The sequence below is a fragment of the Mixophyes fleayi genome, chromosome 10 (genome assembly GCF_038048845.1).
Source record: "Mixophyes fleayi isolate aMixFle1 chromosome 10, aMixFle1.hap1, whole genome shotgun sequence".
In the NCBI taxonomy this organism is placed as follows: domain Eukaryota; kingdom Metazoa; phylum Chordata; class Amphibia; order Anura; family Limnodynastidae; genus Mixophyes; species Mixophyes fleayi.
The window spans coordinates 90,837,949-90,865,934 of NC_134411.1; the positions used below are offsets into that span (position 1 = coordinate 90,837,949).

At 44.8% G+C, this 27,986-nt stretch overlaps 1 protein-coding gene across 2 annotated transcripts; it reads right to left on the reverse strand.

Annotated features, from left to right (window-relative positions):
- Nucleotides 1-301: 301 nt before the first annotated feature.
- Nucleotides 302-27,882, reverse strand: DHX38 (DEAH-box helicase 38). 2 transcript variants are annotated; one of them, XM_075189123.1, is made up of 26 exons: nucleotides 27,715-27,882; nucleotides 24,917-25,286; nucleotides 24,583-24,749; nucleotides 23,886-23,999; nucleotides 23,609-23,762; nucleotides 13,023-13,141; nucleotides 12,346-12,422; nucleotides 12,106-12,261; nucleotides 11,731-11,892; nucleotides 11,307-11,414; nucleotides 11,053-11,168; nucleotides 10,771-10,908; nucleotides 10,321-10,693; nucleotides 10,100-10,240; nucleotides 7,883-7,993; nucleotides 7,680-7,796; nucleotides 7,456-7,563; nucleotides 7,258-7,370; nucleotides 6,964-7,172; nucleotides 4,458-4,612; nucleotides 4,174-4,329; nucleotides 3,928-4,062; nucleotides 3,697-3,822; nucleotides 1,751-1,846; nucleotides 1,549-1,670; nucleotides 302-623 (listed from the first exon to the last, which is right to left on the reverse strand). In XM_075189123.1, the coding sequence occupies exons 2-26, from the start codon at nucleotides 25,213-25,215 to the stop codon at nucleotides 539-541; spliced, it is 3,657 nt and encodes a 1,218-aa protein (XP_075045224.1). In that variant the 5' UTR covers nucleotides 25,216-25,286; nucleotides 27,715-27,882; the 3' UTR covers nucleotides 302-538. The 2 variants fall into 2 exon arrangements, with proteins under 2 accessions (XP_075045224.1, XP_075045225.1); XM_075189124.1 differs by having other exon boundaries at nucleotides 27,664-27,882.
- Between the last annotated feature and the right edge of the window lie 104 nt (nucleotides 27,883-27,986).

The window sequence follows — 27,986 nt, forward strand, 5'->3', positions numbered from 1 at the left end:
CCGTCAGCAGTGCAGGAAAATCAATAATCAGCATTTAACAGTTGCCCTTTAGTCAATATACAGCACTTAAATTGGCTTTAAGCAGAGGGAGCTGCCGATAAGCCAACTGATCCACTTGTTGTGGGACTGCCTATGACATTACGACACTCATTAGGAGTTAATGATCATGTTAACACCAGTCTGTACTTGTGGAAGTGGCTACGAGCCTTGCGGACTGTCCCGCATGTTGTATCACGTGCGTCTATTACACGAGGGATCTGCTAGAGCAGACTGAGCATCTAATAACTACTCCGAGCCTGGGTATTCTTAGGGTAATGTTATGTAAAAATAAACGTTCCACATCTTGACACAATCAAAACAAAAGATACATTATTGCTTAAAAATAACATTATTCCACTTTACAATAAAATAGTATGAATCCCTCCGTCCCTTCCCCGAGCAAGAGCCAGAGTCCCACAAATGTCTCCATACTAGAGAGAAGTCTTTCCAAGCAGCCAGGACAGGTCAGGGGGGTGGAGGATGGAATATAGACATGTGATCACAGACCGAACCGAGCAGGGGTACGGCGGGGGGTACCGGGCTCTGTGTGTTCCTTCCTTCCTGGTGTGTAAATCTTTACAGACCTGAGGAGACACAAGACACACAAGATTGGAGGTTGTACAGCAAAGGTAAATCGCTAATGCAGCCCCGGACAACCTGTGGCTCTGCAGGTGTTGTGAAACTACAAGTCCCATCATGCCTTGCCAGCTAGTCTCATTGCTATTGGCTTGCAAAGCATGCTGGGTTTGTAGTTGCACAACACCTGGAGAACTCTAATGCTTCCCACACACTTAGATGACCAAATTGGAGGAGATCCTTCCGTTAGGACAACAGAGATTATAACACAAACAGCCCAATATTGATCTTCTGACCCCAAACAAGCTCAGTTAAGTTCCAATCAATTTCAATTATAATAGGGATCGTTTGGGGCCAATCATCCGACATAAGGGGGGTGTCCCCAGCTTATGACTACATAAAAATGGTTCCTCACTGGTTGCCATCTCTAGGACATTCTAGTTTTGCCATTAAAGGTCTTCATATTTGCAAGACACATCTATCATCAATGCAGCATATGTATTTCACGTATGTCCAACAAAAAGTACCTATCACAGTTAACATTCTTCCCCCTATTCATTATGAGGACAGAAATACTGACCAGGTCAAGTGGTGAATCAGTGGCATATATAAAGATGTCTGCAAGAACATCAATTCTCATCCTGGCCAACTGTATGTGTCTTACACTGCGTCACTGATTAACCAGTTCCTGGTGCATTGTCCCTCCTGTCACTAGTTCACAATGACCAATACGGCTGTATTCTCATTACCTAATATAATATCTGCCTCCACTTTGTGCAAGGGACAGGTACACTGTAAGTTGGACAGACGTGTGCTTAAAAGTAAAACCTTGCTCGTGTAATAAAGTGACCAATGGTTCCAGTCTACAGCAGAGATGAGATGCAGCATTGACGGAAGTTATTACAAGACAGTGACGTGAATGCCGGGACGCACCTCGAGCTGCCGAGTGTACTCTTCCTATCCTGCTCTTCTCTCCTTGAGCGCAGCTGTTCCTCGGCCATCATCATCTCCTCCTCCATCGCAGACACCTCCTCCTTCGCCCTCCGTCTGTTCTCCTAAAGACCAGAACAGACAATGTTACACCTGGGCTCCGTGCAGGAGACTTACATGGACCAGCTGCCCTCCCCTTACTCACCTGTCTGGACTTGCCGGCATGTTTGATGCTGTAGAACATGGGGCCTAGTTCCGCCAACCACTCGCCATCCACCGATGTGACACATTGCATGTATTCCTACAGGCGGCAGAATATACAGTCAGTGATCTCATGCACATTGACAGACAAGAATATTGGTGTTTATAATAGTGAGAGCTTAGGCCACAGCGCTGCACAAAGCTGCCATACAGTGGGTGTAAGGATTAAGACACCTATAATATGACCAATACAGTGCAGACTTTTATAGATAAAGCCGATGTATCCTATCTACATAAAGTTATAAAATAAACAAGGATGAAATCTAAAACGTGTAAAATAAGAATAAAAAATTACATAACTGACTTGGGCCAGAGACACAAGAAGCCAACACATCAGAGATGTAAATTCTGATCATTCTTAGCATTTAAATTGCTGCCACCTAGTGGTAATAGCAGAGAATCACAATGTCAATTGTAGCTTTAAAGTGGAACAAAACCGGAAACATAAAAACGTTATTTAAAACTTGACTAAAACACATTATTTGGGTCCCCAAGAGAGGCACCCCCACAGATAAGGAAAGGGGGCCATGGTTACTTTGTACAATTTTACACCCAATAGTTAGAATTGTTTAAAATCAGTAAGTGATGTGGGATGGATTTTCACAGCTATATGACAACATGAAGTGAGCAACTTTTGAATGGAATTTTGAGTGGAAAGCTTGTATTCAGAGAAAACAAAGCAGTGCAGTTGTACAACATAGTTATTAGTTCTGCGTTCAACTTTAATGTCAAAGTCTTACCCGCTCAATTTCCTTGATATAATTACTAACGTTACAAATGAAAACGAAGACCTGATCCTCAGACAGCTCTTTGGTACAATAATATTAAAGTACGACATTGCAGCAAAATTAACTGGTGTAAACATGGTGACAAACCCACTATAGTCTTACTTAAAAGGGACAAATATATATGTGAGACTGTGTGAATTGTCCACACACACAAACACTATATTGTTTAAATTAGTTTAATTCTATTTTTTGGGGGGGTGCTTTTTTCCCCTCAAAGTATTTTATTACTGTGGACAGTCCCATTAGGCCTTTATTACTATAGGGCAGGTAGGTCACTGCCCTGTGTGCCCACGGCCCAGTCACAAGTTGTCCAATAGTACTTGTGCAATCTGGCTCTCCAGCTCTTGTGGAACTACAAGTCCCAGCTTGTTAGGTCTGTTCTATACAATGGTTGCTGTTCTTTACTCCCTAGGGGTATATTTACTAACCTGCGGGTTTGAAAAAGTGCAGATGTTGCCTATAGCAACCAATCAGATTCTAGTTACTTATTCAGTATATTCTACAAAATGACAGCTAGAATCTGATTGGTTGCTATAGGCAACATCTCCACAGTTAAGTAAATATACCCCTAGGTCTCTCTTCCACTTTGGATCGGGCGGGTTACAGCGCAGTTGCTGAATTATTATTAAAGTTATAAATGGAGAGGGGTCTGTACGTCCACTAAGCCGGGACCATTTGATGCCCCCCAGCCTGGGACCGGGACCCTACTGGTTTCCACATTATATATAAAATTGCCCCCGTAATCTGGCTATAGAATTATTAGGGGAGATGATGACATTTCTCTTATTATGTGTTTTCACAGAGTTCAATGGAACAAAATTCTCACTCATTAAAGATCTTCTGTTCTTGATCAGACATAATCCAGCACAAAACTGTGCTATACTAAATATTCTTATTTTAAAGAAAAGGAAACCATTATATCAACCTGTTCTGTTCGTGTAGGTTTGATCATTGTTCCCTGACGGCAGCTACTACAACCACAACAGAGCGGATGTACGGTAACGGTTTTACAGCAGCTCAACGGGAGACCGTCCTTATTACACCACGTTAATATGTGCTCCAGAAATACAGAGCGTTCACATCGCACACAATGACCACTTACCTTGGTCGTCATCACCAGTTCGTGGTACACAATATAATCTGGGGTGTACCCCATCCCGAACAGGGAGCTGGTCGGATGCAGGTGGCAAGGCATCCCCGTCCGTACATTTACATATTCGCCAATTCCCTGCGGAAAGAAAGACGTCAGTGACGTGTGCGGACAATCTGCCATTAGAGACGTATTCACCAACCCCAGCTTCTCTGTACTCTCCAGATTCACCCTGGCACCAACCTTTAGCCTGGCGGCTTGGTGAAAATAAGCTGCACAGATGCATTTACGAACAACATCCCAGTCTGATCCGCAGGAGGACAGAGACATTCGCTGAGCCACCATGATGTCCTTCAGCTGCGCCCGAACTTCACGGACCTGACGTGAGAAAAGACGAGGTCACAGGAAATGTAACTGTACAACATGGGGGGCACCACAGCCGTATCTCCCCCGAGACCACCCACGTGCCAGACAAAGAGCCAAACGCACCTTTCGCATTGCCTTGGCGTGGATAAAGTGCTGGTTGCACCAGCCGTTCGAATAGTTATTGTTCTTCCACTGAAGAAAGACGTTTAAATAAGTCAAGTGGTCACTTTCCGGGATCGCAAATTTCTCTCGGACTTGGTCGCTCTCCTCCTCCCGTCCCTGGAAGCAGAGATCAGCAAGCAAAATTTAACTTAGCGCATGTACTAAATTTTTATCTAAAATTTGAATAAAAAACACTTTATCCAACCAATATAGATCCCCCGGTCCGACGTTGCAAGTCACAATACCTTTGGTCGGTAGAATATTGCTGGCACGGACAACATGGACACCACAATAAGGATTTCGGAGCTGCACCCCATATCACAAGACACAATCAACATCTTAGAGAGCGCCGGATCCAGAGGGAACTCAACCATGAGACGGCCAGTGGAAGTCAGAGAACCTGGTAAATTGGTCACACAAAACGTTACCAAGATAATCATCAACATCATTTATTTATATAGCGCCATCATATTCCGTAGCTCTTCAATTGGGGACAAACATAGTAAACTAATAAACAAACTGGGTAAAACAGACAAAGAGGTGAGAAGACCCTGATCGCAAGCTTACAATCTATAGGACAATGGGAGATTGACACATGAGGTTAAGTCTACATTTTGCATTTCGGTCCAGCCAGGCTGTAAAGGTAAAAGTGACTCATAAGCTAAATGATCCTGTCACACAACAATGTTGGTCAGGGGGTAGTTGTCTTGAGTGAAATTGTGTAACAGGCTAAAGGTAGTGAGGTTAAGAGGGTGGTTAAGGAATATTATAAGCTTGTCTGTAGAGGTGGGTTTTCAGAGAATGCTTGAAAGTTTGTAGCCCAGAGGAGAGTCTTACTGTGCGAGGGAGAGAATTCCATAGAGTGGGTGCAGCCCGAAAAATGTCCTGTAAATCGGGAATGGGAGGATGTAATGAGGGGGGATGAGAGACGCAGATCTTGTGCAGAACGGAGTTGCTGAGTTGGGAGATATTTTGAGACAAGAGAGAAGATGTATGTTGGTGCAGCTTTGTGGGTTAGTAAAAGTATTTTTTGTTGGGTTCGGTAGAAGACAGGCAGCCAGTGTAGAGACATACAGAGTGATTCAACAGAGGAATAACGATTTGCAAGGAAAATCAGTCTTTCCGCAGCTTGCAAAATAGATTGTAGGGGTTTGAGTCTGTTTTGGGGAAGACCAGTAAGGAGGGAATTGCAATAGTCAATGCGGGAGATGATGTAACAGTCAGTTACACGGGACAACACAGATGTCAAGAGATCAGGAGAGGATAGATAGATTTGGGTATCATCCACATAGAGATGATGCTGAAATCCAAAGGAACTTATTAGATTTCCAAGAGAAGCGGTAAAGATCGCGAGAGATCCAGGAGAATTAGGAGAGAGTAATGGCGTTCAGTCTTAGCAGTGATCAGGTCATTGACAACCTTGGTCAACGCAGTCTCTGTGGAGTGTTGAGAACGAAAGCCAGACTGAAGAGGATCCAACAAGTTGTTTGCGGAAAGGAAGCGTGTGAGGCGAGTGTAGGCAAGTCTCTCTAGAAGCTTGGAGGGGCACGGCAGCTGAGAGTTTGGGTCGGAATCTTGTTTTTAAGAATAGGAGTAATCACTGCATGCTTGTATAGTGATGGAAAGATGCCAGTAGAGAGCGAGAGATTACAGATTTGAGTTAGAGGTGAAATGAGCACAGGAGACAGGGATCTACCAATTTGCGAGGGAATAGGATCAAGAGGACAGGAGGTAGAGTAGGAAGATAAGAAGAGCGTAGAAATTTCCTCTTCATTTGTGGGGTCAAATGAAGAGAGGGTGTCAGAGGGTAGTGGGAAGGAATTGAGCTGATGGCTTGTCAAGGAAGAGGATACCATTTCTAGTCTGATCTTGTCAATCTTGTCCTTGAAGTGGGAATCAAGATACTGGGCACTGATAGTAGACGGAGGGTTCGGGGTAGGAGGATTGAGAAGAGATTTAAACGTATTGAAAAGGCGTTTGGGGTTAGAAGCCTGAGCATAGATGAGAGATTGGAAGTATGTTTGTTTTGCAGTGTTCAGAGCATTTCAATAGGAGCGGTAGACAGAAGTATATGTGAAGAAGTCATTAGAGGTGCGAGATTTACGCCAGTGACATTCTGCTTTGCGGGGAAGTTTTTGCGTTGCTGTAGTGTGCCACGGCTGACATCGAAGTCGACGTGTAGTATGTAGTGTCGCTGGAGCCACTTGATCAAGGGCCATTGCTAAGGTTTGGTGAAAATGAGGTACTGCCATCTCAAGGGAGGAGAATGTAGAGATAGGAGAGAGAAGATGTTGGAGAGAGGTGGAAAATTGTTGAAGAATAATGGAATTAAGATTTCTGCGGGTATGAGGAGGTTTGGTAGAGTTAGACAGTAGAGAGGTTAGAGCAGTGGGGGTGATTGTGTAGCTGTAAGGGGATGATGGGAAAATCAGAAACTGCATAGTCTAGAGAAAACAAGATCAAGGCAGTGGCCATCCTGAGGAGTAGATGATTCAATCCACTGGGAGAGGTCAAGTGAGGAGGTTAGAGGGAGTAGTTTGGAAGCAGCTTTGGAACGTGGGTTATCAATGGGGATGTTGAAATCACCCATGATGATGGTGGGGATGTCTGAAGATAAGAAGTGAGGGAGCCATGCAGAGAAATCCTCAATAAATTGGTGGTGTGCTCCAGGGGGAAGATAATCTGAAACTTTTGTGGACAATACGGCAACACGGACAATTCAATATGGAAGAGTCAAACATGACCTATTACCAGTGTTATCCAGAGCCCCCAGAATCCACAGCTGGTACATGGAATTCAGCATGTTGTCTTCTGGAGGAGGGTCCATAAAGTGGAAGAGAAGAAGATCCTGAACGCCCAGAGACTTCAGCAGCAGGACCACGTTAGAGAGGTTGGTGCGTTGGATTTCAGGGACTGTAGTGCAGAGCAGCTCGTTCTTGTAGGCGCTCTGGGTGTAGAGCCTGTCGGAGACACACAAGGTTTGTAGGTGCAGCTCCAGCATGTCCGAGAAACAAAGAACAGCTGTTTCAGCAGGAAGGGACTCACCTGAAGCATTGCCCAGGGCCTGTTCTGCCAGCTCTGCCAGAACGCTGGTTGGCATTGGCCTGGCTGATGGGGTATATCTGTAAAGCATCCATACCAATGCGTGGATTAAACACCTATGCAGGAGAGAAATAGCATTATGGTTACATATGTAAATGGAGATAAGAGTCCAACAGGTGTGTCTGGAGGTCAGATACTCACCTTCAACTTACAGTATCCAGAATCCACGACAAACATTATACCATCCACGGTCAGCGAGGTCTCTGCAATATTTGTGGCCACTATGCATTTCCTCACCCCGTCCGGAGCCTACACAGGGAGACAGAGAATGAAGAGAGGAACTAGGGGCATCTACTCAGAACTATATCCCATGGAGTATCACAGCTTCAGTACCCGTGATGCCCGGGTGTCAAACCCTCACCCACCTTCTGAAAGATTTTGGCCTGCAGGTCTGAGGGCAGCTGGGAGTAGATGGGTAACACCGCCAAGGCCGGAGCGCTCTCAAGCTCTTCCAGACGCTCGATAATCTGATCCGATGTCACCTGGAGGCGATGGGAGAATTAATTAGCGATCATCTGGGAAAAGGGAGGAGAATGTAACCCGCTATGAGGAAGTAGAGGGCGCTTACCTCAATGTCCTCCTGACCGGGCATGAAGATTAGGATGTCTCCGGCAGCTCCAGATAGATGGATTTGCAGGGCCTGTTTCACAGCAGCTTCCACGTAATCCTCCTGGGGTGTCTGCAGGGTTTAGGGAGGGAAACGGTAACATGGATAAAGCAGCAGCTTGAAGTTTATAAACCACTTCCTGTCAGTCATCCAGGAACTTGGTTGGATGCAGTAATATCCCCCAACCAATCAGAATTCATGTAAAGAGACACCGGAGCCCCAATAGTGCCAGAGATCAGTCCTGAGGCCGCTCCCAACACACTGATGATTAGAAAAGACTGGACTACAAAACACATTCACCCTTTTGTCACTTTATCTTTATACATCACGGATTGAAAAAGGTTATTCAGAAATATTTAAAAATTGATCTAAACAAAATACACTGTAATATTAAATAAAACAAACACCAAGAGAGACAGATTTTTTCTTAAGTATAAATAAAAAACAAGACAATAACCAATAACTTTTGCCCAAGAGTCACCAAAACAAACCGAGGTCATCTACAGAGGTCGTCTTCAAAGATCGCATAATAATACGGGTACAATTAAAGTGTCAGAGGTTCCAAAACAGTTTCATCCTGGAGCTCAAAGAACATTCAAAGCAAATCTGAGAATACGTGATTGTAAAGCACCAACCAGGGGAAATCTATACATAGCACATCACAGAGAAATAGAGACAATATGGCACAACAGTGAATATGGCTAGAGAGGTCGTCTTCCTAAATGGATCATCCATGCTAGAAGTACCAAGAGGCGATGGGTGACTGACAGGATGGGCTTACTACGACACTATGTGGTTTCACTGCCTGACAGTGACAAGTCTGTACTGGATGCTCCTACTGTTACCAACATGGTGCCCCAGGTGTACAAGGGTTATTCACCACCAGACTCCTCCATGAGCACCTGAAAGCACTTATGCCAAAGTTTGGAGCCAACAACCAGAGCTCTTCAAGCTTCGATGGAACACGCTGCCTCCTGGGATTGCAAAAAGATGTGCCCCTTCCAGAAGTGAGGGCCTCCCGCTCTCATAGCCTATCACCCCTGGGCCCTCGCAGACACAGTGCTCCTGCAGGGGTCAGTAGAGTTCTAGTGGAGCTGATGTTAGTGCTGCAGCCTCACAGTCTGGAAGTCTGAGTCTCCTGGACCCCTGGATCCGAACCAGTTTTTACATTATACATTCACGCTATGGGTGCAAGCACTACACCTTAACAAAAAGTATCCCCCAACCACTAAAAATAAACCCACTGTTCTAGAAGCTCACATTAAATCATGTGCAGACTTCCCAAGAAATCATTTGGGAGACCTATATACCAAGCGCAGGAAGATGCTGATGAGACCAAGATTTAGCTTGTTGGCTTCAGAACTAGACGTCAAGTTCGGTGCAAGACAAACACTGCGGATCACCCCAAACACACTACCCATACATAGCACTGCGATGGGAGCATAACATGGAGATAATCCTCTGCTTCAGGGGCAGGAACACCTGTCTAAACAGAGGGCAAAGTGGATGTAGCAAGATACAGATCATTCTTGTTGCCGTCTGCAGGAGACCCAGGACAAGAGTGCAGCTTAAATACAAAAAGAAAAAAACCTCAATGTCCCAGAATCAAACCCCAGACCTCAGTCCCACTGAGCATCCCCAGAATGATTTGTAAATTGCTACTTGTCAATGTCCCCACCCAGCCTAATAGGACGCAACGGGTGAAGACTGCAGGTCCAGGTCTGCACAGCTGGTAGACTGACCCTAATACACTCACCGAGAGATGCTTCTACCAACAAGAGGGGTGAAAACCTTTCTAATCCAATTTTGGTCATTTTTATATGTAATTAACAAAAAGCCGTTAGTTGTATTTTACATATCCTGCTCACTAGAGAATTTCCTTTATTAGTCAGCAAATGATGAGACCGCAAAGTTACCCATTTGTCAATTACATGAATGAATAGATGTCTTTGATACGGAGCTTTACAGTCATAGGGGTATATTCACTAAATGTTCTAAAGAGGAAAAGTGGAGGCGTCGCCCAAAGCAACCAATCGGATGCTAGCTATCATTTGTCAGGTACATTCTAGGAAAGGATAGTTAGAATCTGATTGGTTGCTATGGGCAACACTTCCCCTTTTCCTTGTTAGCATACTACACCAAGTGCTCATACAGAACCTGATGGAGGTAAAAGCTCACCTTGCTGAACAGGATATCCACAGGGAAGGTCCGGCCAGGGATATGGAAAATGGGAACGTTACCGAAGAAAGATGCAAATTTCTCGGAGTCCATGGTGGCGGAGGTAACGATCAGTTTCAGATCAGACCGTCGTGTGACAACCTGGAAGACAGAGCCACATTTAACAGCGTTTGGCTGGTGGGAGAACAGAGCGAGATTAATGCAGTTACCCGGGTCCGTACCTCGCGCAGGAGCCCAAACAGCACGTCTGTGTTCAACGAGCGCTCGTGAGCTTCATCCATAATAACAGCGCTATAGTGGTCAAGGTCGGCCTCGCGCAGAGATTCTCGCAAGAGGATCCCATCCGTCATATATTTAATTAGAGTTTTCTCCGACGTGCAGTCCTCAAATCGAATGGCGTAGCCAACCTCCTCTCCCAGGCTCACTTGCATCTCTTCACTCACGCGTTTCGCCACGGACATGGCGGCCACTCTACGCGGCTGTGTGCAGGCGATCATGCCGTAGTCCGTGTACCCGTCCTCGTGTAGATACTGGGTCAGCTGCGTCGTCTTGCCGCTGCCGGTTTCGCCCACCACTATGACTATGCTGTTATCTCTGAAGGCGAGAAGAGGGACGATGAGTACGTGGCAGAAATACCGGACAATACTGACCGCACGCTGCCGGCTCATTACCTGATGATGGTAAGCAGTTCCTGCTGGACAGCAAATATGGGCAGGTACTGCCTCTGCTCCATCAAGGTCTTCTTCCGGGAAAACTCGCTACTGGCCTCGCTGCGCTCCCGCATGTGGTCTGCAAACTTCTGTTCTGTCCTATGACAGCACAACACAAATCAGAGGCCACAAATACAAACCCCAACACTCCCCAAAACACCACACATGTATGAGACCTATTCTTGTAACCAAGTGTGTTTGTTCCTTTACTACATGACTCCTCTTTATCCTGAACATACATACTTGTAATCCACGGTGCCGTCCTCAGCCGGCGGTTTATCCGTCTCCTCCTCCTGCTTTTTGATGCCCATAATATCTCCGAGTTTCGTTCCAGCCAATTCCCAGTGTTTGTGCTGAGCCTAAAAAAACAAAAAACAAAATGAGACTCCGTGTTACAGGCAAACAGAGGACACTCAGAATAAGCCTGGAAACCGCCTGAGAAACTACACAACCAGATATACAATCACAGTCCTACCGCACAACCGGTGACACGTTACCTTCTTGCGCTCTTTCTGCTCGCGGTGTTTGCGCACCAGCTGGCTGCCTTTGCGAGAGATTATCGCCATATCGGAGGTTGGGTCACGAACTGGAATTATGGGTTCAGGCTGTAATACGCAGGGTGACAATGGAAAGGAATTAAACACGTTAAACCAACCTGTAGTCTACACCAGTTAAATTAGTTCACTTGTCGTCTCTTTACTACACAATAGGAGGTTATATATTTCTCTCTCGCCACAGTAGGGCACCTTTCCCCGGTCATGCGACTCCCTCCCTCATATCTCTATCACATTTCATCTTATCCAGAGCTTCTGTCCTTTGTTTCTCCACCCTCCAGTCCACCATGAACTCCATTGCCGTGACCTTTCTGTCTCCCTATTCGTATCGCTGCACCTCTCTTCCATATATCAAACACATCCATACCTGCTTAGTAAACACAATGCGTCCATCCAGAAATGGGGGCACCAAATTATGGACCAGCAGATGCACTTTGGCAGCGTTGTCCTCCTCAAAATCCTCATCCACTTCCAACCTCTGGACCACCCCACTGGTCAACATGCGATTTGTTTCCCAACGCTCGTTATCCTGCAGGAAAAAAGGATCAGTCTGTATTGGGGAAGGACATGGGCGTGATAAGACCTGGGGGCTACGATCAGGTGGTCAGACACTGCCGCTATCAAAGCCCGACAGAGGACGGAGAACCTCAAGTGATGCACTGCTGTATGTACAGTACAGGAGAGGAAGACAGGATCTCACAAGACCTTTTGTTGGGGTCATCAGCCAATCCACAGCTGTTACCTCATTGATCTGTCGCCTCTGTGCAGAAACTCTCTTCTGGGTCTGCTTCTGCCGCTGCTGTTCCCTCTTGCGGATATAATCCTCCGAGGTGGCGCTCAAGGCGTTGTGAGCCTCATCGAAACCTTCGTCCATCATGTACCAGTCTCTGTCTGCTTGCTGGAGAAGTAGAGGATATATATATTTCACAGACAGAACATGACACGTATTATATAAGGTGGGCAGGTGAAGACCACTACTCACCCGCTGGTCCTCTTCCCATTGCCTTTGGTCTTCCTCCGACATGAAACGAATCCCATCTTCTTCACCGTCCTGTTTCCCTGCAAAATATCTGATGTAAAGGACGGGCATCTAGGCAACCACCAATAACCCTCATTACTACCCAAGGTCTTATCCCCTAGTGCTCCCCTCCAGAGGCACCCCAAGCAGTCTCCCCACAAATGCCCATCCTCACATCCCTGCTCCCATGTCATCTTCAATACTCACCACCTGCCCCAATGTTCATTCTTACCACCCATCTCCAAACTCTTATTGCTCATTCCAGATACCCATGTCTGCAACCCAAGTGCTCATAAGTCATTGCTGCCCCCGTGCCAATCTTCCAATACTCATCCCTACCCGTCAGTGCAGATCCCCATCACCCATTCCTGTATGAGTATAGTATCACCATAGAGGCCTGTACCCCAATGCTCATTCCCTCTATCCACTCCTGGACCTTAAAGTGATCACCTATGTCTGCTCACCAAGTGTTCATCATTTCCCATCCTTGCTATCGCCAAATTACCCCAATAGGCGACCCTGTGCGCTTACACTTGTTAAATTAATATTTTTATGAAACATTTTTTTAAAAAAACCTTCTATTTAAAAACTGCTAACCAAAGAACAACAAAAACAACAAACATTACTTCCCATTTGCTCACCTTTTCCCATGGACAGACGTGGCGTGGATCCAAGATGGCGTCTTTCAGAGGCCCACTCATTGAATTTGTAGGAAGGAGTGGGGAGAGGAGTGTCGTCTGTGTATCGGACTCTCACTGACCTGCGTACAGTATAGTTGGGGTGGAATACACTTGTATGAATTCTGTTATCCCATAGAATGGTATTTTGGAATAGTTGGAGGTCAATTAGTCAATCTATATTCAATGCGTCTGGATAAATGTCACTTCTCACTGTATACAGCAATCAAAATAAAACCCTAAAAACCCACATATATATGTCAATATGAGTCTCATACCAGGGGCGCACGTAGGGGAGGTTTCTGGTTCTCCAGGAACCCCTCCGCGAAGAACAGTGTCCCTACATAGCGGCACTGTACTATACAGCAGCCACGGCGCTGTCAAAGAAGCGTCCGACTCGGTGCTGTATTGTACCGCCGAAATGGAGCTGCTTAAAAATCCTGCGTGCGCCCCTGCATACTGAATTGATCACTCACATCCTCAGCAGATCTCATCATTCAACCTGCTGATCACTCACATCTTCAGCAGGTCTCATCATTCAACCTGCTGATCACTCACATCCTCAGCAGGTCTCATCGTCCCACCTCCTGATCACTCACATCCTCAGCAGGTCTCATCATCCCACCTCCTGATCACTCACATCCTCAGCAGGTCTCATCATCCCACCTCCTGATCATTCACATCCTCAGCAGGTCTCATCATCCCACCTCCTGATCACTCACATCCCTCAGCAGGTCTCATCATCCCACCTCCTGATCACTCACATCCCTCAGCAGGTCTCATCATCCCACCTCCTGATCACTCACATCCCTCAGCAGGTCTCATCATCCCACCTCCTGATCACTCACATCCCTCAGCAGGTCTCATCATCCCACATCCTGAACTCTCCAGTTGCCTGGTACCAAGATCTTTCATCTCTTTTATGCCCAGGTATGTGCATCAACTACAGCAACTTACATCTTCTCCTTATATGAAACTTGTCTCATTAGTTTGTACTTCTCATCTGTGCTTTTAAAAAGTATGTAACAGAAATGTGTTATCTTGCTATAACCTGTGTTAAGTTGCTGATCATTGAACTATTTTTTAGGACACTGGCCTGGCACTCATCTAGCCTGAATAACCCCAATAGTCTCTCCCCCTTCTCTGATCGGTTGACCAATCATCATCATCAACATTTATTTATATAGCGCCAGCAAATTCCGTAGCGCTTTACAATTGGGAACAAACATTAATAAGACAATACTGGGTAATACAGACAGACAGAGAGGTAAGAGACCCTGCTCGCAAGCTTACAATCTATGGGACAATGGGAGTTTGAAACACAAGGGCATGTGCTACATCATATTGCACACTGGACCAGCTAGAATGCAAAGGTAAAAGTATTGAGTGGGCTGTGTGTGTGGCAATGTTGGTCAGAGGGTTGTTGTCTTGTGTTAGCTGTGTAGAGGGTGGTAATAGGGTAATCTAGGGAGATTAAGATGGTGATTGAGGAATATCATAACCTTGTCTGAAGAGGTGGGTTTTCAGTGAACGCTTGAAGACTAGAGGAAAGTCTTACTGTGCGCGGGAGGGAATTCCACAAAGTGGGTGCAGCCCGGAAAAAATCCTGTAACCGAGAATGGGAGGATGTGATGAGAGTGGATGAGACACAGATCTTGTGCAGAACAGAGGTGTCGAGTTGGGAGATATTTCGAGACAAGTGAGGAAATGTATGTCGGTGCAATTTTGTTGATGGCCTTGTATGTTAGTAGAAGAATTTTATATTGGATTTGTTGAAATACAGGCAACCAATGTAGAGACTGACAGAGTGGCTCAGCAGAGGAAGAACGGTTAGCAAGGAAAATCAATCTAGCCGCTGCGTGCATAATAGATTGTAGGGGTTCAAGTCTGACTTTGGGAAGACCAGTAAGGAGGGAATTGCAATAGTCGATGCTGGAGATGATGAGTGCATGAATTAAGGGTTTTGTAGTGTCTTTCTGAGATATGTGCGTATTCTGGAAATGTTTTTTAGATGTATGTAACATGATTTAGATATGGAATTGATGTGGGGAATAAATGATAGTTGTGAGTCAAGGATTACACCTAGGCAACGAGCTTGCGGGGTGGGATTTATGGTCATGTTGTCAACAGAAATAGAAATGTCAGGCAGGTAGCTTCTGTTTTTGGGTGGGAATATTATTAATTCAGTTTTTGAAAGATTGAGTTTGAGTTGGTGAGAGGACATCCAAGATGAAATGGCAGAAAGACAGTCAGTAACGCGAGACAACACAGATGGTGAAAGATCAGGAGAGGATAGATAAATTTGTTTATCATCCGCATAGAGATGATACTGAAATCCAAAGGAGCTTATTAGTTTTCCAAGAGAAGTGGTGTAGATAGAGAGTAGCAGAGGACCTAGGACTGAGCCTTGTGGTACTCCAACTGATAAAGGAAGCGGAGCAGAGGTGGATCCAGAGAAATTAACACTGAAAGAGCGGTTAGATAGGTATGATGAGAACCAGGATAGGACAGTGCCTTCAAGACCTAGGGATTGTAGCGTTTGTATGAGAAGAGAGTGGTCAACAGTGTCAAATGCAGCAGAGAGATCCAGGAGAATTAGAAGAGAGTAATGGTTTTTACTTTTTGCTGTGATCAAATCATTGACAACCTTGGTCAGCGCAGTCTCTGTGGAGTGTTGAGAGTGAAAGCCTGACTGAAGAGGATCCAATAGGTTGTTTGCTGTAAGAAAGTGTGTGAGGCGAGTGTAGGCAATTCTCTCGAGAAGCTTGGAGGGGCACGGGAGCTGGGAGATGGGGCGGTAATTTGCGAGAGAGTTAGGGTCAGAACTATCTAGAGGAAGTAAAAGTCGTAACAAGGTTTCCGTAGGTGGACCTGCGGAAGGATCATTAACGTGACCCAATTAGCATAGATGTAACTTGTCCTGGAGTCAGCCTCACTATATCCTAAGATTTAGTCTAGGGGGACAGATGTGTTTTCTGCACTAAGTGTCCTTCTCACAAAGTGTTTAGAAAATACAGTTAAACAACACAACTGAACAAAGACTGAGCAATAATTGAAGACATCCAGATATCAGTTACATCAGCTCTAACCTGACTCTGCACTTCTCTAACTGCAGTGGACACTGCAACTAATTTCTTTCATTTCCCTCAGATTTCTTGCCTTTTACGCTAAAATCCCAATATATAACAAATTGCTTTTCTTACCCTCTTCTCATGGCATTATCTTTAGGACTATATCATCCTTAACCCGTCCTGTAACACACACCTTTGTGCCCCTTCGTTACTTCATTATTTAAACACACATGAAATGTTTTTCCTATTTATATTCACTAACTGGAACAGGCTCACCTGTCACTAGAAGATAAAAGGTTGCACATTTTACAATCATATTTCCCATCTTTCTCTCTGCTATTAGCTGGTGATATATCACCCAATCCAGGTCCCCCTCACTTCTCCCACACTTATATCTGAAGGCTACAGAAATCCAGCAAACCTCAAACACATCACCTGTCTCCCCGTCTCTTCCAAAGTCCTTTAAATGTGCCCTCTGGAATGCACGCTCTGTTTGTAACAAACTTACCTCCATCCATGATCTCTTCCTCTCAAGAAACCTCAACCTTCTGCCAACAACAGAAACATGGCTCATGCAATCAGACACTGCCTCACCTGCAGCCTTTTCACATGGTGGCCTCCATCTCACCCACACCCCCAGACCTGAAGGCAGACAAGGAGGTGGGGTTGGACTACTTCTCTCCCCACAGTGCACATTCACAGTTCTACCAAGTGTCCCATTACTCACGTTCACATCTTTTGAACTACATTCTGTATGCGTTTCGCTGTGAACCATTGTCCCCTTGGACCACACCAATAATTTCTTGTACGTTTCTCTGCAATGCCCCCCCCCCCACTTCTCATCTTCTGACATCCCCACCATCGCCATGGGCGATTTCAACATCCCCATTGCTAATCCACGTTCCAATTCTGCTTCCAACCTCCTCTCTCCAACCTCCTCCTTCGGCCTCTGTCAATGGACAGAATCCTGTACTTATAGGGATGGCCACTATCCCGATATTGTTTTCTCTAGACTATGCTCAGTTTCTCATTTCCTTAACACGCCTTTCCCCCACTCAGATCATCACCTTATCAGCTACAAGCTCTCCCCACTTCCTTAACATCTCTGCTGTCAAACTCTACAAAGCCTGGTCATACCAGCAGGAATATGAACTATTCATTTTCAACAGTTTTCCATCTCTCTCCAACACCTTCTCTCCCCAATTTGTACATTCTCCTCCCGATATGGCAGGGTCTCATTTTCATCAAACACTAGCAACAGCCTTTGGTTGGCTCCAGCGACTCTACATACTACACGTCGACTTCAATGTCAACTAAGGTGTCTCATAAAGCAGAACGTCACTGGCGTAAATCTTGTACCACTAATGTTTTCAGCGCATATACTGCTATCTACCGCTCCTATCGAAATGCTCTGGACACTGCTAAACAAACATACTACCAATCTCTCATCTGTGCTCAGACTTCTAACCCCAAACGCCTCTTTAACACATTTAAATCTCTTCTCAACCCTCCCACCCCAAACCCTCCATCTACTATCAGTGCTCAGGATCTTCAAGGACAAGATTGATAAGAGCCGACTTAAAATGATATCCTCTCCCTCGACAAGCAATCAGCTCAATTTATTCCAAACATCCTCTGACACCCTCTCTTCATTTGATCCCACAAATGAAGAGGAAGTTTCAACTCTCTTCTTATCTTCCTACTCTACCTCCTGACCATCACAAATCTGTAGATCCCTGTCTCCTGTACTTACTTCACCTCAAAGTAAAACCTGTAATCTCGTAACCGCCCCATCTCTAAGCTCCCATGCCCCTCCAAGCTTCTAGACAGAATTGCCTCACACGCTTCCTTTCTGCAAACAACCTATCAGTTCCTCTTCAGTCAGGCTTTCGTTCTCAACACTCCTCAGAGACTGCGTTGACCAAGGTTGTCAATGATTTGATCACAGCTAAAGGCCATGACTCTCTCCTAATTCTCCTGGATCTCTCTGCTGCATCTGGAACTGCTAACCACGGTCTTCTCATACAAACACTACAATCCCTAGGTCTTCAAGACACTGTCCCAACCTGGTTCTCATCCTACCTTTCTAATCGTTAATTTCTCTGGAACAACCTCCACTCCGCTTACTTTATCAGCTGGAGACCACAAGGCTCAGTACTAGGTCCTCTGCTGTTCTCTATCTACACCACTTCTCTTGGAAAACTAAAAAGCTCCTTTGGATTTCAGTATCATCTCTATGCATTTATACCCAAATTTACCTGTCCTCTCCTGATCTCCCAATTGTGCTGTGCCAAATTACTGACTGTCTACTTGCCATTTCATCTTGGATGTCCTCTCGCCAACTCAAACCCAAACCCAATCTTTCAAAAACAGAGTTAATAATATTCCCACCTACCAACAGAAGCATATCTGACATTTCTACTTCTGTTGACAACATGACCATAAATCCCACCCCACAAGCTTGCTGCCTTGCAAATCATCCTTCCTCTGCTGAGTCACTGTCCGTCTCTACATTGGTTGCCTGTATTTCAACAAATCCAATATAAAATTCTTCTACTAACATACAAGGCAGTCAACAAAACTGTATCAACATACATCTCCTCGCTTGTCTCAAAATATCTCCCAACTCAACACCTCCATTCTGCACAAGATCTGCGTCTCTACTCCACTCTCATCACATCCTCCCATTCCCGGTTACAGGACTTCTTTCAAGCTGCACCAACTTTATGGAATTCCCTCCCTCGCACAGTAAGACTTTCCTCTAGCCTTCAAACCTTCAAGCGTTCTCTGAAAACCCACCTCTACAGGCAAGCTTATAATATTCCTGTACCACTATCTTAATCTCCCTAGGTTACCCTATTACCACCTTCTACACAGCTAACACAAGACAACATCCCTCTGACCATCATTGCTGTGTGACTGATCATACGGCCCACTAAGCACTTTTACCTTTGCCAGTCTGTCTAGACCAATGTGCAATATGTAACACTTACCCTCATGTATCAAACTCCCAATATCCTCAACATATCTGCACCAAATAAGACCTTCAATCTCCCATTGGTTCTGACACTATAGAAATCCAGCAAACATCAAATATATCTCCCACAATTCTTTAAATGTGCTCTAAGGAATGCCCCCTCCGTCTGTATCAGACTAACCTTCACCCATCTGTCCTCTAACAACCTCGACCATCTGGAAACAACAGAGACATGGCTCATACAATAAGACACTGCCCTACCGCAGTGATCTCCACTGTGCCCTCACCTCCAGACCTGGAAGCAGGGCCTCCTACGCTGCACAGTCTTTCACCTCTTCCATCACTCACGTTCCCATCTTTTGAAGTATATAATAAATCACATTTTCAGAACATTCTCTCTTCACATTGCTGTAATCCAGACATCTCCACCATCATCAACATCCCAACTGAGTATCCACCTTCTCCTTCAGAAATGACTCTCTCTAACCTTACCCATCTCCTATCCCTCTCTGAGACAGTCGCCTGATCACCCCCTATCTCTCCTGCCCAACTTCAACCCCTTTACACTCACACAAGGCTCCTTACAACATGCAGAGATTTCAGATCTATTAATCTTCAACATCTTTTCACCTTTGTACAACGTCTTCAGACGTCTCACACCAGCCCCTCCAAACACCACTGCCCAAGATCTTGCTTCCTACTGCAATGACGACCTGACATGACGTAATATACTCTTCCCCAAGCAACAACCTGCTCAACTTCTTTCTTGCACCCTCTGAACTCTTCTCTTCATTTGATCCCACATATGAAGTTGAAGTCTCTGACCGATTTGTAGGAGAACAAGTGCACGGTAGAGTGGTAGGAAAAAATAGGCAATCGTTGTCTCCTGTGCCGATCTCAGCCTTAACCAACATTTGTAATCTCCCTTTCCATCAATATTCAAGCATGTGGTCATTACTCCTATTTTGAATAAAATTAATTCAGACCCAACTCACAGGTTCCATCTCTCAACTCCAACGCTCCACCAAGCTTCTTGGGTTCTTGACTACACTCGCCCTGCAAGTTTATTTTCTTTATTTCATCTATTGGACCCTTTTCGGTCAGGCTTTCATTCCCAATACTCCAAACAGAATGCACTAACTAAGGTGGTCAATGATTTGATTACTGCTAAATCTAACGGCCTCTATTCACACCTACTTCTCCTTGCCCTATGTAGATGACTCACTTCTCATTCAAACACACAATCCTTAGGTCTTCAGGACACGGTCGTATTCTAGTGCTCATCTTATTTATCAAACCAATCCCTTCAACGTTCTACATTGGCTGCCTGTATTTCAACGAATCCAATATAAAATTCTTCTACTAACATACAAGGCCGTCAACAAAATTGCACCGACCTACATCTCCTCACTTGTCTCAAAATATCTCCCAACTCGACACCTCCGTTCTGCACAAGATCTGCGTCTCTCCTCCACTCTCATCACTTCCTCCCATTCTCGGTTACAGGACTTTTTTCGGGCTGCACCCACTTTGTGGAATTCCCTCCCTCACACAGTAAGACTTTCCTCTAGTCTTCAAACCTTCAAGCGTTGTCTGAAAACCCAGCTCTTCAGGCAAGCTTATAATATTCCTCAACCGCAATCTTAATCTCCCTATTACCACCCTCTACACAGCCAACACAAGACAACAACCCTCTGACCAACTTTGCCACACACACAGCCCACTCAATACTTTTACCTTTGCATTCTAGCTGGTCCAGTGTGCAATATGATGTAGCACGTGCCCTTGTGTTTCAAACTCCCATTGTCCTATAGATTGTAAGCCTGCGAGCAGGGTTCTCTTACCTCTCTGTCTGTATGTATTACCCAGTATTGTCTTATTAATGTTTGTTCCCAATTGTAAAGCGCTACGGAATTTGCAGGCGCTATATAAATAAATGTTGATGATGTTGAAGAATGTTAATTCCTCTGGAACCACCTCCGCTTCGCTTCCTCTACCAGGTGGCTTTACTATGTGTCTTGGTCCTAGGTCATCTGCTCTAATCTCTACCACTTTCTTGGGAAGCTAATAAACAATCCCAGTCTCACATCTATGCAGACGATACTGAAATGTATCCAATACCCGCAGATCTTTACCGCGTTACTAACTGTCATTCCGACATATCATCTGGGATGTCCTCTCTCAACATCTCAAAATCTATCTTTCAAAAACTGAGCCAATAATCTTTCTACCCGACATCAGATGAGCTACCTGGCAACAACAAAAATATTTCTCATTCAATTACTCAAGGATCAGGGTCCTGCCAACAAAAAGATAGAACTATCCTTTATTACTTCCAAATGACCTGCAATTGGGGAATTGTCCAGACCGAAAACATAACCAGGAGGTCAGGTGCAGACAAAGATAGATATAAGGAATAAAGGAATCACTATACTGAGTTACTATGTAACAACAAATTGCTGTATGGTATAAAAACTGAGCATACGAGTGCAAGATATACTAAAGATTCTCCTTCAGTTCTCTTATAACAAAGACGTTTGCTAAACCTTCACATTAAAATCCAAAGCGGTGTCCGAAAACAAATATATCTCCGTTATCACTGAAGGGTTTAAAGTTTCCCTTCCAGATCCAAAAGGTATCCGTTATCCCACGTTCTGTCCACAAGTGCTGCTCTTCACAGTTACCTTACAATCCATGTCCTGATTAATAAATACCCTGAACCTGGATATTACTATACCCAATAGGATCCTCTCCACGTCCCAGCACCAAGTACAGAGATTATTGCCGATATGAAGATAATAAACGTTACAGCAATGTTATCGGTGCCAATAGGGCTGTATAATGTGTAACGGAGTCAATATAAAACAAACCAGTGAATCCTTGAATCTCTCACTTTATCCTTCCACGTAATGCAAATATAGCAATGGTTATAGACGGGTGGGCACAGTCCATGCAGGCATGGCACACACGGAGCGGGCACAGCCAAAGTGATATAATCCAGCACATGGCACAACCTGGCGCATGAACGTGTAGACAATTGGCTTAAACCATCACGACTCCACCAGCCACAGAAAGACGCCAGGACAACTAAGCAGGCAGCCCGGAGCTGTATTATCTCTCCCGCATTTTTCTTTACAGACTGGAAACAAGCCCAGGGGTACTGACACCAGGACACTACGCCCGCAATCAGTCATGAAGCCAGATGTACCTATAGTTTAGCTGAACGGTAAGGAAAAAATACTACACAAAGCTACTTGTATACGAACCATTGCAGATATGAACATAGACATCTGTATGAAATACTGTGAATATTTTACTACTTTTTATAAAGTGCCGTATAGACTGCTGTATGCTATATACATGGAACATTAAGTCATTGTTCTAGCATTCACTTCACTTTCATATTAGACACTTCCAAAGCCCCACAACAGAAAGAGGAGGGGGGAGTAAAACTGTGACATTACTACACAAGAGGGACTTGAGGTAAGAAGCCAACTGAGCGTTCAGCTACGGGACAGTCAGGACTCAGGGGACATAGACTGTGTGGGCTACAGGGAATTACTTCATGTCATATTGTGTGCGGACAATAATATAATTTATTAATAATATTATCAATACACTTTCCATTCTACCTCTGGGCTATTTAAACCTGATCTTCTAATATAGACATAACAGCCATATCAGCGGAGGTAACTTGCCAATTGTAATCCGCTGGTGTAGAAACACCAAGTAATGCTACAAAACTAAACTAAACTGAGCCGTTTACGATGCACTGACATGTCAGATATGTGTAAGGTCTTAATATTCAGCATCCTGGTATTTATTCTACTACAGGGTACATTGCTGTGATGGAAGACATACAAGGAAATGATACATGTCGGAGGACAGGACTTGGTTACTGACTGCGCACAGATGGGAAGATAGACTGGGCGAGCGCTACTGGAGTGAATCACCTCTGGCAAGTAGAAGCTATAGCTCGTATAGATAATCATTGCTGGTTATGGCAAAACAGTGCTGTCTAGTTAATGTTTGGTCAATTATAGCAATTCTGAGACAATCCATCAAAGAGGCAGAAAATGGAGGGAAATAAATTGTCTTTTAAAAACTAAAAAAAAAAACAAATGAAACGTCACATTTTTATCTCTAACCTATAACCAGTTTTGTGGGGGGTTTTTTGTAAACAGAACATGGTGTTAATTTACTTACACTTTCTGCTTTATTTCCTTTCAAAGAATCCCCCTCCAGTTAAGTAATAAGTGGTACGTCTCTCGTTGCACATGATTCACATCACTAACCAGGTAGACCAGGGCTGGCCAACCTGTGGCTCTCCAGCTGTTGTGAAACTACAAGTCCCAGCATGCCCTGCCAGCTATAGACTGGCTTTATGCTGGCAAAGCATGCTGGGGGTTGTAGTTTCAAAACAGCTGGAGCGTCACAGGTTGGCTAGGCCTGAGGCAGACGGATGTGTTTGACAAAAGCCGCACAACCCAGGGTGTAATTACCTTTCCCTCCGGGAACTGTCCCGCTCGCTGCGATGGCTCCGGTCAGAGTCTCTGTTTGATGGCGTTGGAGAAGGCGATTCCCACTGGGAGCGCTGAGAACCTCCAAACCCGCTGTCATCCTCCTCCCAGCTGGAGCGAGAGGGTGTTGAGGAGTCTAGAACAACAGGACAGAGGTAAGAAAGACCATCTACGGCAGTGACCTGGCCCCTCACTGTGTGAGGGTGAACTATAGAATAACGGAAGGACTAGAAGATTGGTTCACTCAGAGCTGCGGTACCTCTGGGTTTGTGCCTTGGACTGTCCGGTTCACTACGCCTTGAACTCCGTTCCGATTCACTGTCCCGTTCCGACCTATCTCGCTCAGACCGGCTGCTCCGTCGGCTGCGATCATCTGACAAATGGTAAACAAATGGCACTTAATGCGCAGTGGACTGCAACCAGTTTAGGAAAATTGGTAATAACAGAAAGGGGTTTCGAAAAGATAAAAGTAATAGATATCATTTGTTGTAGCACTCTTGGTCATTAAGTTACATTTATAGGAAATCAAGGATTCCAAAGCTAAGCAAAAATGTCTTTATTGCTCAGGTTTAAAGGCGAATTCCATCCAGTTTTAGCCAACATTCCCTCCTTGCCCCAACTAGCAGCACTGTGAGGGTTTCATGTCAGAGAGAAGACAACCCTACATATTCCTGCAATGACACACAAGAGAAGAGCTAGAGAAGTGTCAGTTTATAACACAGGCATTGACTGTACAGAGCTGCTCAACCAGGATTGTGTTAGAGACGGGACATAGTGCAGTAGAAGCTGCAACTCTTCCCAGCTGACTGTAAGCCGCTGCAGGCCTTAGAGGTGTGAATTCTCCCTGGCGTGTGGACCCCATGGTTCAGCTAATCTGTTAGTTGCAGGGAAGTTTGCGGTTGGCTTAAAAAGTTTTTTGTGGAAGTACTTTAAATAGTTCTGAGGTTTCCCGTTACCCCTGTCTCGACTGCTGCGCTCCTTCCGGCGTTGACGGTCATCCTTTGACGATGCATAGACCCCGTGCTCTCTCCTTTCCCGCTCTCTTTGGCGACTCCGAGCCAGGAACTCCTCGTTTACCCCACCGGTATAGGACGGTGTCTCCACCCGTGCTGTTCTGTAATGTCTGAGACATAAATACTCAATTAAAACACTATAAGCCAAAAATGCTACAATACAGTATAAATATTACTTCATATGGTCAAAGCACAAAAGCAACTTAGGGCAACAAAGAATTAAAAGCTCTCTCCAAAAATGTGCCGCTTCCAGGTCTTTACACCGGAGCCTGCCCACCTGTCTCCATGACCTCCCCGGCTAATCCGGTCACCGGATCCCTCTGGGGTCTTCTCTCGATCTTCCCAGTCTCTAGAGCCAACTTTAGCCTTTTTGTCTCCTTCCTGTCGTTCTTTTTCTTCCCTCTCTTTCCTTTTCTGCGCAGCCAACAGGTCCAAGCCCAATAATGAGGAGCGTGGAGCGGGCGTTTTAAACACGTGCTGCTCACTGCTCAAACTTTTCTTCTTCACCACTAATCCTCCTTCTTGGATAGAGGGATCACTGCCCTCCAGTCTGTGTAGGGAGTCATCATCCTCCATGTTCCTGGTGGCACAGCGCCTCCTTCAGGACAATATGGTGACAGCATGCAGCAGTCTATCGGAAGTGATTTCTGTAAGAATAGGACAACATTAGGTTTCTCATGAGTGGACACTCACTTTAACAGAAGAAAATGTTAACAAACACTCCTGTGATGTGGATGGTCAAACCGACCACAACTTTCAATGAATTTTCAGGACCATATTGGCAGCACAGGGCACAAAAACGGATGGCACAGGTAGACGATCCATCAGGTGCCCCAGACCTTTTGACATTTCTCCAGGAATGTCTGCCTGGAAAACAAACATTCCATGGCAGGTACACATTAAGAGCAACCAACACTGTTCGGTCAGTCGGGGTAGGAAGATTTTGTGATAAGAATTTGCCAGAGAGTTCTATTATAACAATGTGCTATCCTTTTTTCAGAAATTTGATTTTGAAATCTCTATTTTTTATTCTGATCAGAGTGCTGCTGCACTCCCTGATACTCTTCCCTGGCTCTGAGTCTTGTTCCTAGGGCTTCTCAACTTCTCTTGTTTTGTAGCACAAATTAAGGCAGCCTTGCCATTTACTCATTACATTTTGACCGAGCTTTTCCTTCTTCTAAGTGGAGCCCCAGTAACTGCACTCTGAAATAGTTTATTTCCTGGGGCTCATACGTTTCTGTATAACCAATAACAAGTGGAAAGAACGCAGCTCGTAGACTCTTATTGGTCCTCCTGCTCACACCCATCTCAGAACAGCGAATAAGAAACTTGCGCCATTCTATACTAGAGAAGCAAAGGAGCCAAAGGAACGTCTGTTTCAGTGTTCTTACTAAGGTGAAGCAGATCCGTGAAATGTAAAGAATAACCAGGAATACTGCTTCCAAGTAAAAGTCTTGTTGTGAAGAACATTGGACCCTTATGACGTTGAGTGGGAAAGAAGCCACTAATCTTGCTTCACCCAACAATGGTGAATGTAAGTCTACATTCTTCATAAAACATTATTCAACCATAAAAGGGCACCCATTGAACCTGTAGTCATAGTGCAACCTATCAAGTCACTAGGAATCAGCGACTACACAAAAGACCCAGGTGTCTTCTAGTAAAATGATACATTGTCTTTCTGTGTTTCTCAATGTTGTTACTGGCTCCACAGCAATTGAGATTGAGATATAGATATATATATATATATATATATATATACACACATATACATACACACACACACATATATACATATATATTTTCCACAATAAAAGACTACACGACAATTGTGCTTTTTGGTTCAGCGTCATTGAAAACCAGGTTAATTTCAAACAAAAGGCTCACATACAAAGTGGTCAAAAGGGTACACTTAACACTTGCTAGACAAGATGTCTATGAATGTGTGAAATAAGATGTACAAGTGCACACTGCTTAATATACTTCAGCAAATCTACACAACAATTCAATAACAAACAGAAAAGGGACACATACAACCCATGTGTATAAACCAACACACTATATATCAATTTTGTTCTTGCCCGTTTTTTATGTGTATACTGTCTTTGCATAAGACAGTAGCATACAACACACAGAAAATAGTGAGGTTTGTCCAATCAGGTCTATACTGTACATTAGACACATAACAGGAAGAATGTGGAGAGAGAGGTTAGCACGTCTGCCTCACAGCACTGAGGTCGTGAGTTCGATTCCCGGCCATGGTCTTATCTGTGTGGAGCTTGTATGTTCTCTCCGTGTTTGCGTGGGTTTCCTCCGGGTGCTCCGGTTTCCTCAACACTCCAAAAACATAATGGTAGGTTAATTGGCTGCTATTAAATTGACCTTAGTCTCTCTCACTGCGTGTGTGTGTGTGTGTGTGTGTGTGTGTTAGGGAATGTAGACTGTAAGCTTCAATTGGGGCAGGGACTGATGTGAGTAAGTTCTCTGTATGGAATTAGTGTCGCTATATAAATAGCTAATAATGATGATAGACAACCAGATTAAGGTCCCCAAAAGTGACCAATGAGAGATCTAACATAATATATATATATATATATATATATATATAGATAGAGATACACAGAGAGAGATACACACATATAATGTGCAGTGTGTGTGCCCTTGAGGGGACCAGGCAGGTATTTTTGATGACAATGGATCCACACAGATACAACCCCCTAAAGACGTATAAAAAGGAATTAGGTATTTCCTGCTATGGAAGGGATGAACGTCGCAGAATACTGTGTGCTACAGGTATGTGGAGCAGACGGAGGACATGACAGTGGGGTATGAATGGCAGACTCACATACACTGGTCAGTCCTGGGCATATTGCTGGTGATTGCATGTAACCCTGTACACCCCTAATGCTCAGCCCCCCCAGCCTGCACCATGTAAGTAGTGTGAGGTGACATGGTAAGGACATGCTAAACACCCCCCATGCAGCCATGTACAGCGAGCACACACGACAGTCACACGTTACACACATATGTGCGGCTTCTCCAGGTCAGATGAGACTCCTCTCATTATTTCCTTACTTCAGTCCGTGGGCGCCGCCATCATCCCAGCAGACCCGCTGGCTTCTCAAAGTACTTTATTGATCAGCACACAGCACAGTGCACTTCCGGCTTCGGACGACAACCTCCTCCGAGGGGACGGCCATCTTGGTACGCCTGCTTCGTATGGACTACTAATTAAGGACTTGCTGTCGCCATGTTGGTACACCCAGTCAATGACTGTAGGCTATAGAGAGGAAAATGAGTAAGAGGTTGTGGTATTTAGGAACACACTGTATCTGGAGATTAAATGG